This window comes from Nansenia antarctica (assembly GCF_963989245.1).
Source record: "Nansenia antarctica genome assembly, chromosome: 19".
NCBI classification, from domain to species: Eukaryota; Metazoa; Chordata; class Actinopteri; order Argentiniformes; family Microstomatidae; genus Nansenia; species Nansenia antarctica.
In genome coordinates, this window is record NC_137692.1 from 25,171,822 (window position 1) to 25,183,602 (window position 11,781).

Genomic DNA, 11,781 nt, shown 5'->3' on the forward strand with positions numbered 1-11,781 from the left:
GGTTCAGTGTCTTTCCCAAGGACACTTCGACATGTGGCTAGCCGGGGGCTCGAACCGCCGATCTGTCAACCTTGCGATCATTAGACGCCGACTCTACCTCCTGAGACACAGCCTCTACCTCCTGCGCCACAGCCTCTACCTCCTGAGACACAGCCTCTACCTCCTGAGACACAGCCTCTACCTCCTGAGACACAGCCTCTACCTCCTGAGACACAGCTTCTACCTCCTGAGACACAGCTTCTACCTCCTGAGACACAGCCTCTACCTCCTGAGACACAGCCTCTACCTCCTGAGACACAGCCTCTACCTCCTGAGACACATCCTCTACCTCCTGAGACACAGCCTCTACCCTCCTGAGACACATCCTCTACCTCCTGAGACACAGCCTCTACCTCCTGAGACACAGCCTCTACCTCCTGAGACACAGCCTCTACCTCCTGAGACACAGCCTCTACCTCCTGAGACACAGCCTCTACCTCCTGAGACACAGCCTCTACCTCCTGAGACACAGCCTCTACCTCCTGAGACACAGCCTCTACCTCCTGAGACACAGCCTCTACCTCCTGAGACACAGCCTCTACCTCCTGAGACACAGCCTCTACCTCCTGAGACACAGCCTCTACCTCCTGAGACACAGCCTCTACCTCCTGAGACACAGCCTCTACCTCCTGAGACACAGCCTCTACCTCCTGAGACACAGCCTCTACCTCCTGAGCCACAGCCTCTACCTCCTGAGACACAGCCTCTACCTCCTGAGACACAGCCTCTACCTCCTGAGACACAGCCTCTACCTCCTGAGACACAGCCTCTACCTCCTGAGACACAGCCTCTACCTCCTGAGACACAGCCTCTACCTCCTGAGACACAGCCTCTACCTCCTGAGACACAGCCTCTACCTCCTGAGACACAGCCTCTACCTCCTGAGACACAGCCTCTACCTCCTGCGCCACAGCCGCCCCTCTCTCTTTATCTTTTTTCCCAAGGCTCTCTTACTGCCACAGAGAACAGCAGCGCCTAATGACATCGCAAAACATGTTGTTTTGCATGATGCAAAAACACTCCCAGTGTGACTCCCTCAAATAAGACACAGTCAGAGTCTGGGGGACACAGGGTCTGCACGTCCGATTACACGACAAGAACTCTGAGTGAAGCCGGCTAAGGCTCTAGTCTAGTGTAAGCTCGACAGACACACGCAGAGAAATGACTCACTACTAAAATGGAGGTATTTGGGTTTTGCTCTTAAGCTGCTTGCTTTTTTATTTTTTTAAGCCGGGAGCCACGTGAAGTGTCTGGGGAAGCACAGCCCAGCGACTAGACTAGCGTTTACGGTCTGTTACCATGTGGCACGAACGGACGTCACAAGACCTCCGTCCTCCAGGCTGATTAGCTCAGCGGAGTAGCGCAGTAGCATGTCTGCAACGTGGCTGCCGCTAGCGCTAGTGCCAGGCTCCTCCACTGCTGCAGGAGTGAGTCAGTGAGTACCACCCGCTCCTCCCCTGCTCCCTCCCTCCCTCCCTCCCGGTTCTCTCTCTCTCCCTCCCTCCCCCGCTCCCTCCCTCCCTCCCTCCCTCCCTCCATCTCGGTTCTCTCTCTCTCTCCCCATGTGCTCAGTACACGCATAGCATGTAGTCGCGCCTCCTGAGCCTTGTTTACCTTTCCACGCACGCACACACACACATACACACTCACACTCACACACACACTCACACACACACACACACTCACACACACACACACGACACAAGCCAGTCCTGTTCCGCAACATGCTGTACTATTTCGCACACAAACAGGCGTAGGTGTGTGTGAGTAGCTTCTCTCCCGGCGGGAAGGGAACTAAAGCTCTTGGTCTGGTACTTTTTGCATTTCTTTGACAGTGGTCAGCTGGTCGCTGCAGTGCTGTGATTTTTGTTGTTGTTGTTTTGTTTTTGTTGTTTTGTTTTGTTTTTGTGAAGGCTCTTAGGAAGAGAAACCAATGTGTGATAAGCTGCAAAAGAGCAAAGAGCTCCATGCTTCCCTGTGTGTCCGTCTGCTCCAGACCCAGAGTGTGGCGCTGAGCTCGGCTCTCCAGCACGTGGGGGAGAAGTGGCTCCACACGCCATATTCCTCCCAGCAACAGAGTCAGTTCAGTGGGTCTTGGTGTTTGTGGAGCATGCCTGTCTGCCCCCCACCTCTCTCTCTCGCTCTGGCTGGGGAAACACATTGTGTGTCAGAGCTCCAGGGGACACCCTGCTGTGTGTGGGGTTAGGGTTAGGGTTAGGGTTAGGCCCTGGTGTGTGTGGGGTAGGCATGACTGAAGCAGTCAACACACATGTAGACCTACATGGTTAGGTTACATGGTTAGGTTACAGGTACACAAGCCACTATGGGAGTTAGGGAAGGTGTTTTAGAAGCAACTTCTGCCCGGAGAGGAGAGGAGAGGAGAGGAGAGGAGAGGGGGGGGGGATGAGAGGAGAGGGGAGGAGAGGAGAGGAGAGGAGAGGAGAGGAGAGGGGGATGAGGGAGAGGAGAGGAGAGGAGAGGAGAGGGGGATGAGGGAACGAATGGGGAATGAGGAGAGAGTGTGACAGACGCACACACACACACACACACACCACCACACCCCCACACACACTCAGGATCCGATGAGTGTCCTTAAAACACGTTTAGGTGCCGACAGCTGATTCGCCACAATAGAGCCGGTGTGTGTTGGCAACAATGTGCTCCATCATCGCCCAACAGGTTTCCAAGGAAACAATGGTCAGCTGTTCAGCTGTTCCCATGACAACAGGAGGGAGGAGGACTCCTGGTATTTCATTCGCTGAGACAGAGACTCGTGTCTGTGAGAGTGAAGGGGATGAATACTGTTCAAATACATCTCTCTGTCCTTGCAATGTTTACATGAGGAGTAGGCCGTATGCACTGTACATGACGTGTGTGTGTGTGTGTGTGTGTGTGTGTGTGTGTGTGTGTGTGTGTGTGTGTGTGTGTGTGTGTGTGTGTGTGTGTGTGTGTGTGTGAATAAAAGGAACTCTGCTAGGCCTACCTGAATGACAGCATGGCAGGCTGAGCTCTCATCCTGGATAAAGACCCAGACAGACAGGTGCAGAGTTAGACAGACACACACACACACACACTGCCTTCTGTCCTTCTGTCTATTTATGTTCATATAGTGGACAGCAAAAGCATGTTCATAGTACCTACCTACGCACCCACTGTATACGTGGACACAAACACACACACTTTATGCACACACACTTTATACACACACTTTATGCACACACACTTTATACACACACTTTATGCACACATACTTTATGCACACACACTTTATACACACACACACACTTTGTGCACACACACTTTATATACACACACACACTTTATGCACACACACTTTATACACACACACACACACACTTTATACACACATTTTATGCACACACACTTTATACACACACACTGTATGCACACACACACAGGAGGAAGTACAGTTCTCGCACTGCTTCATAGCTGTGAGTCATAATTCCACAGAGCGTTCATTCAAAATCTTTGTGATTTTGTTAGTTTGTTATTGGGAAATGCCTCACCAAACTCATATGTTTGGGAAAAACAGTCGAAACAGTATCGTCTGTGTCTGTACAGAGAAGATCACACTAACTCACTCAAACTGGTTCCGGTCCGTCTCTGCTTCAAGGCATGTCTTGTGTGTTGGTACTCATTCAGAAAGACAATCTCCCCCAGTCACCTAAAGTTAAAGTTAGCCCTCTCGGCTCGCTGTGGGCAACTATGTTTCTCTGTGGATGACTGACTACAAGGAGGCGTTGTTGTTGTTTTTTCCTGGTGTTCTAGACTGTTCTAGACAGCGTCATCTTTATCCCTGCTCCCTTACTCCTACTCCTACGCCTTGCAGGCCACTGTTGCCTCCTGTTTGGTGCTCCTGCAGTCAGCTGACCAGTTGAGGGAATTTGGCCAGTGGCCAACCCCACCCCCCCTCTTTCCATACTCTACTCTCTCTCTCTCTCCCTTTCTCTTACAACCTCCCTTCTTCCATACTCTACCCCCCCCTCTCTCTCTCTAACGACCTCCCTCTTTCCACTCTCCACTCCCCTTCTCCATTTCCTTCTCTCTAACCCCCTCCCTCTTTCCATTCTCCACCCCCTCTCCCTCTCCCCCCTCTCCCTCACCCCCCTCTCCCTCTCCCCCCCTCTCCCTCTCCCCCCCTCTCCCTGTCTATCTGGACGACCTCCATTCTCCACTCCCCCCCTTCTCCCAGGTCGTATGTCCCTGTGCCTGTGTTTCCTCTGCCTGGTCACCATAACGTCTGTGCTTGTTTAGTTCAACTGCTGTATGCGGCTTCTTCTTGTTCAGTCAAAGTGAGTAACAGGAATTCAGGACTTTTCCAGTTGCGTGCTTAAGACTTTTTAATTGGGACATAATCCCCCTCTGAAATGAATTAAGATACGTCTTACACACACACACACACACACACACACACACACACACACACACAACAGACACACACACACACACACAACAGACACACACACACACACAGCACACACACACACACAGCAGACTTTGAGTGTAGTCCTCCCCTCTGTTGTTCACCTCCAACATTGACATCTCTGTCTGCGTGACTGCGTGACTGCGTTCCTGCGTGACTGCGTGACTGCGTGCTCCCAGAGGGGATTTTCCCTCAGTTCTCTGAGTCCTGAGGTTTCTGGTGGTGATCCAAGGCTCTTCCATCTATGGCTTTGGTCTGGCCGAGCTCTCTGCTCTCCTCCCCGCCTGCCCAGCGCACTGCAGTCAGTTGTTGTTGTTATTGGAGAGCATGCAGCAGAATTATTAAACTAATCTCCTTGGGTAGCCAGAGGTGTCGTCTTGACCCAGGCCATGGTGACACTGAAGAGTTCAGTTATACAACATTGATTTGATATTATAGTTTTTTATTGTTTTTTTTATTATAGTTTTATTGTTTCTTGGGAGGGAGGGAGATCTGCAGCCAGTCGTATTATCGGGGGAGGGGGGGAGTACATCTTACTCCTGACGATCATGATGACTCATTTATAATTGTTTTTTTGTTTAGTTTTTTCCATCTGGGGTTGGGAACAAGAGAGTCTGTGGTGTTAATCTGAACATTGAGAAGAGAACATGAGATCATGTGCCAGTGTTTGTATAGTACTGTCACCAACCAGGAAGAGTCCCCAGGATGTCAACACTGTCACTGCTAGAGGGACTCTGTTGACAGAGAGAAAATGGCCTAGTAGTGTAAAAGCTGTTCCAGGGACTGCTGCTAATACCAAGTATCTGTAGCAGTTGGCTTTCACTAGGAGCTTAACTCCTAACTCATAAACCTACTCAAACGTGGAGCCTCGTGAACGGCAGCTGACCACACACACCTGCCTCTTTAAACGTACTCCTCTATTCGGTTGTTAAGTCGTGACGTGTTTCCAGGTCCAAAGTTGGCTGAGGCGCTGTCTTCGAAATGCCTCAGTAATAATAATAATTCATTATATTTGTATAGCGCTTTTCCGAGGCTCAAAGACGCTGACAAATATGGGAAAAAACGGGAAAGTGCTGTGTCCCTTGTTGTATGAATAGATCCCAGTCTAAAAAACGATTGAACTGTCATTCTACCGCTGTAGTACACTGGTACTCTAGTGCTGTAGTACACTGGTACTCTGGTGCTTTAGTACACTGGTACTCTGGTGCTTTAGTACACTGGTACTCTGGTGCTGTAGTACACTGGTACTCTGGTGCTTTAGTACACTGGTACTCTGGTGCTTTAGTACACTGGTACTCTGGTACTCTGGTGGAGGGAACTTCTGGTTTGGACCCGGAAATTGCTAAACGTCAGACTTAACAACCGAACAGACCCAGTAAAGTGTGTGTTACATTGCCCCCCCCCCCCCCCCCAGACGCTGAAGCGTAAGGAGAAGGAGTACGAGCACGAGATGGAGCGCCTGGCCCGGGAGAAGATCGCCACGCAGCAGCGGCTGGCCGAGCTGAAGAACGAGCTCAGCCAATCGATGGACGTGATGGAGATCGACCGCATGCTCCGACAGACGGTCCAGCCAGAAGAGGACCAGGCCTCCACCTCCACCGCCTCAGGTAACTAACCCTAACCCTCCACCGCCTCAGGTACACAACTACATATACACACACTGTCTCCAGTACACCTACATGGTACAACTATTTGGCAATCAGCATTACCTAATCGGCTAGTTCTGGCTTCGTTATGCCTACTGTTGAAAATGCGAAATTGCTGTGGCTAATTTCTCAGCCATTTGACCACCGATTAATTTTTTTTTTTGTATATACAGTATATATATATGCCATTTTGTATGTCTGCTATCAAGTCTGTGTGCTGCAAAAGCTTGTTAGAGCATTGGTGAAGTTATCAGTGGTGCTGCTCGTCATGAATTTCCTGTCTGTTGCAGCTGTTGACAAACATGCAAACTTGTAGGACTGCTGCGACTCAACAACATAATCGATTATGGAAATACGTCGATTTGCATAACATAAATGGATTGACTTATATAGAGCCTTTCAAAAGCGCTTTACAATAGCCTCATACACCTTTTTGGAACCTTGATGGGTCATAAATAAACATAGAGTTCTAATAGCTAGTGAAAGACATACTGTAGGGCTAATAACATTACTTTAACGTCAGTTCTGTTTCCTCTTCATTGCAGAAGGTGAAGACGTCCTGGACGACGACATGGACCTCGACAACAACGGCTCGTCGCCGCTCACCGCCTTACCCACCGTGCCTCATGCCCTGCAGCCCGAGCTGCGTAAGACTGTGACCCCCATCACCACCATCACCCCCACGCCCACCACTGCCTCCCTCCTCACACAGCACATCGCCATCCAGGCCCACCCCCACCCCCACCCCCATCCGTTGACCCTCGGCCCGCCCCTGGCAGCCCTCTCTGCCCTCCCTCCGCCCAGCCTCACCGCCACCTCCCTCCAGGCCCTCCTCCCCGCCCACACGCACATCGTGACACACGCCTCGCCCAGCCTCGGTCAGCCCACGGTCATCGCCCACGCCTCCGCCTCGCACGCGTCCGTCATCCAGGCCGTCAACCACGTCCTCCAGACCGGCGGAACCCACCCCCACCTCCCCAAACACATCGCCCACCTGTCCTCCCCTGTCTCCCCCAACGCCACCATGCGCCTGACTCCCGGCCTCCCCCACCACCACCACCACCACCACCACCACCACATAAACCACCAGCCCATCAACCACATCACGGTGCACCCCGTTGCCCATCTGGGCCAGCACCACCACCTCCCCACCCTCTACCCCCAGCCCGTGGGTGTGGGCGTCGCTCAGCCCACCATGATGGGCCACATCACCCACACGCTGGCCCACGCGCAGGTGAACGGCTCGGCGCACAACCAGCAGGCCGCCGCCATGGTGAGCAAGCAGCAGCAGGCGGGGACCCTGGGGGCTCAGGTGGTCACCCACCACCACCAGCAGCTGATGGGGCAGGCGGTGCTCAACCCGGTGACTATGGTAACCATGCCCTCCTTCCCTGTCAGCACCCTGAAGCTAGCCTGAGGGAGAGGGGCGGCAGACACGAAGCAGACAGACCCTCCAGAACCCCTGGAGATGCCGGGACGGGCCCACCCGAGCCGAGACCACCCTGGCAAGGACAGGGAACCGAGCCAGCGCCAGAGCCAGCGTCAGGGTCCAGAGAGGCGAGGCAGAGAGGGAGGGAGGGAGGGAGGAAGAGAGGCAGGGCACCATGACTCGGAAGACAAATGCAAAAGTCTTCACAGACTTGATTCACAGACTGCATTACTTAACCACAGACATTGCTGCACCTTTCAAAGTGTAACTCGAAACATTCCAAAAAATCTATTATATTAAAAAAAAAACGTACATGGAAGAAAAAGGAGGAGAGAGAAAAAAAAAGGTATAAATGTGATATGATGATAGTTCCATACGGTAAGGAAACCGATGTTGACCTTGGTGTAGTGATGATGAGTGGGTTGTCCAGGGCGACCGTCTTGATGGTTGTGTGTGATTGTATAAGGTGCAGTGGAGAGAATCTGATGGAGATGGTTATGCCCCCCCCCACCCCCATTCATACCCACAGGAGCAGATAGCTGAAGTTGTGGGCTAGAAGGGAGCGTAGAAGCTGTGTGTTTCACTGTTGGCAGATGCTGATTCCAGCCAGAACTCAACACATTCACTGGGGTTTTGATCTCGTCTATCAAAGATGTGAACCCTTCTAAAGTTCATCTCTACTACAGGGTCCCCCTCCCCGTTCTCTCATAGGCCCTTTCACACTGGCAAGGCTCCGTTCCGGGTTCCCCAACCTCATTTTTAACCGGCCGGTGTGTTCAGACTGAACATAAATTGGTTTCGGAACCTGAAAAGTTGGTTTTCATTCAGCTGGAACCCAAAGCGTCGTCAGTGGGTGTGTCTATGACATCATCAGTGGGTGTGTCTATGACATCGTCAGTGGGCGTGTCGTATCCTCGGCTGTGAAGACGAGCAAGAGAGAGTAAGAAGGAAGGAGACAAAATGTGATCTAATCTAAATCTAATCGTTAGTGATTAGAAAAGGATAATCATTCTCTCTATCTTCCTCACATGCTCAGCAAGCACACGCGCCAACACACGTACTCCGTGGCCATTTCTATTCTAGTAACAGTAGCTGGGCTGGTAAGGGCGAAAGTGTTTAGAAAGTGGCTTTTGTAGCTGTGCCATCTTGTGACATTTTTATTTATCCATCCTGCCCCATCTTCACCCTCCGTTGATTGATTGGTTCCGCTTAAACTGGTATGAAGGGCTGGTTCGGGCTGGTTGGCCAGACAGACAGTACCAAGGTTCTGAGGCTCCAGAACGGGAACAGGAACCGGCGGCACGGAGCCTTGCCTGTGTGAAAGGCCTCTCTCTCTCTCTCAGAGCAGCTCCTGACACGAGAGCACTGATCAAGTGGCACAGCTTGACTCCAGTGGTGCGCCTAACCACCTAACCGTACGAAGCTACAAGAACGTACCAGTGGAGGCTGGTGGAGGTAGGAATCGGATTGTAATGCATGGAATCCGATTTCTACCTCCACCATTCTCCCCTGGACTGTACAACTATCACTGACGGAGACAGCAGAGGCCTGAGTGGACCACACACAGTAGAATGTCGTGTGTGTGTGTCTGTGTCTGTGTGTGTGTGTCTTGGAGAGAAAGACAGAATGAGACAGACAATACAGAACAGAGCAGTCAATCCATCTTGTTTGTATGGACACATTCATGTATGGATGTTTGTATTTTAAGATTTGACTCTTCCCCATTCGAGTGTGTGTGTGTGTGTGTGTGTGTGTGTGTGTCAAGCTGTGTTCTGAGCGCCATTAAGAAAGCACATCGAGAATGTCGTCACTAGGACCTCCTCCCCCTTCCAGCAAGGCACATGGCTGCATGGGCAGAGCTAAAACCTGGCCTGTACTACCATCCCTGATCCCTCTGGTCTGCTGCAGCACTCTGATGTTGCTGCTCGGTACACAGGCTCCCCCTACTGGTAGAATACCGCAACTGCTTTGTTGAGATGGAGGTGGTTTCGCAACCGTATTATATGAGTATATATGTGGTCTAACTTGGAATGAAACCCACAGCTTTGTTGGTGTTCCTCCAACATTTTTATCCTTTTCACCCCTGTGATTTCAGATGAAGACGGTTAGGGTTACTCAGAATATATAACCACCCGATTTATACCAGAAATAATACAGATTACAATTATGCAAGTAACTGTGCGTGCGTGGGTCTCGGTGAGGGTGGGTGGGCGTGTGATAGTAGATGATGGATGTAAAGGACATTCTGATTGTGATAACTCATTCACTCGTTTACTAGGCTTAGGATTAATTAAAGCTTTTGCTGACAACTGTCGACCGGCAGAAATACCATCTTGTTGACAGCTTTGACTGTCGTCAAGCGGGTGTCGCGCACCAACTGTCATCGCTTCCGTCATAGACCACCAACGACAAAGCGAGCAAGACTTTATTTCTGTTGAGAGGCCATATGTAGATCGATACATATGAATGTGGACGTTTCGGGGTTGAATGGTCTGGTAGGTCAGTCACCTATGGAGCAACATAGTCACTCCCCAACATCTCCTCTCCTCTCTCTGCCACTCACACACACTGGTACCGCTAGCTCGCATGCTAGTCGTCCAGGTAGAGCAGTGAGTCCTCATCATGTTCACCTTCCACTGCACTGCTATTGAGCCTCCAGGTAGCGTGTGTGTGTGTGTGTGTGTGTGTGTGTGTGTGTGTGTGTGTTTGTGTGTGTGTGTGTGTGTGTGTGTGTGTGTGTGTGTGTGTGTGTGTGTGTGTGTGTGTCTGTGTGTGTGGAACACATGAGATTCAAGGTTTCATTTCTTTGAGCACTGTGATCTGCTACTTAATGTCCCCGATACAGGACAACAGTTGTACAACTCTACAAAGCAGAATGTTATGAGATTGATGTCCCTTAATCTGTGTGAGTCAGTGAGACGAGTGAGACGAATGAGACGAAAGAGGACGACAGTCATTTTAAAATGTTAGTCTGGTTTTAAGGATATAATTTTGTCTGATCAATCTTGTATGTATGGATGGATGCATTCATGTATGGATTTTTGTATTTTAAGATTTGGTTGTTGCCTGTTTTTTTGCATGTGGATCTGTGATTTCTGTTAAATGTAGATTTTTATTCATACCTGTTTCTTTGCGGGACCATGTACAGAACTGTTTACCATGGGGAGCAAACTCATAAACCTCCTTCGACATTGATATTATATATATAAAATGGTGTGTTTTCCCTATGGAGAAAGTTAAAGTTGTTTATTGCCTGTAAATCTTGGGCTGCATTTAGATCTGATTGTCCATTATGTTTAAATAAAAGAGGGAAAAATATGGAAAGTGAAAATGCTTAAGATACTTAATAAATCTTATTACATTTACAATAACTTCTGCCTTTGTTGTTATTTCTTGCAAAAATAGGAGTTCTATGTTGTGTATATGTTACGATACATGTGGGAATATGGTACATGTGGGAAAACTAGGGTTAGGTGCTAGGGTGACTTGGTACATGCTGGCATGTCTAACCCTAACCTTAACCTTAACCCTACCCCTAACCTTAACCCTAGCACCCTAGCACCTAACCCTAGTTTTCCCACATGTACCATATTCCCACATGTACCGTAACATACACACTAGTGATACCTTGTGTTTTGACGCTGAGGTATAAAAGGAGGAAGAGGAAGAGGGTCTTTACTGGGTTGCAACAAACAAAAAAACACAAAGCAGATGACAGTCTATGGTGTGGCAAGGCAATAGTACCCAGCTGGCCCCCCTCTCTAGATTATACTCAGCCTATATATATATTCTTTTATTCTGTTTACAGAGCAGCAATGCTTGTATGAGCTGCGCTTCACCCGTCAGGCAGTAACTGACATATGTCGTTTGGTCAGCAATGACCTCATGCACGAGCTTGTTACTTTCTTCTGCAGAGAAGCGCGCTGACCTCCTTCTTAGGACTTCCATAATAGCATAGCGCTAAAGACTCAACGCAGCCGGTTCTTAAAGGGAATGGCACCTGGCACGCTGATTGGGTTGATTGAGAAGACGCCCAAAACACACCCATGACTAATTTCTTTGCTTAGCGCCGGGTTTTAGGCGCCCACTACCGCACGCATAATAGCAAAGTGGCCTTGACCACGCCTCCACGTCTTAAGTTTAGATCTACCGCCTCGTCTTATTGCTTAAGACTTATGAAGTGCATAATAGGGCCCATAGAGTGTGATAGTCCCAGGTCTAGT

The 11,781-nt window shown here is 50.0% G+C and overlaps 1 protein-coding gene across 1 annotated transcript in view; it reads left to right on the top strand.

Annotated features, from left to right (window-relative positions):
• mnta (MAX network transcriptional repressor a) overlaps positions 1-7,546 on the top strand; it is a gene marked incomplete at both ends in the record, with an annotated part of 23,897 nt that extends 16,351 nt beyond the window's left edge. The window contains 2 exons of the mRNA XM_080549090.1: positions 5,898-6,090; positions 6,675-7,546. Of these exons, the coding sequence (XP_080405216.1) occupies positions 5,898-6,090; positions 6,675-7,546 (1,065 nt within the window). The remainder of the gene's footprint in view (positions 1-5,897; positions 6,091-6,674) is intronic.
• Between the last annotated feature and the right edge of the window lie 4,235 nt (positions 7,547-11,781).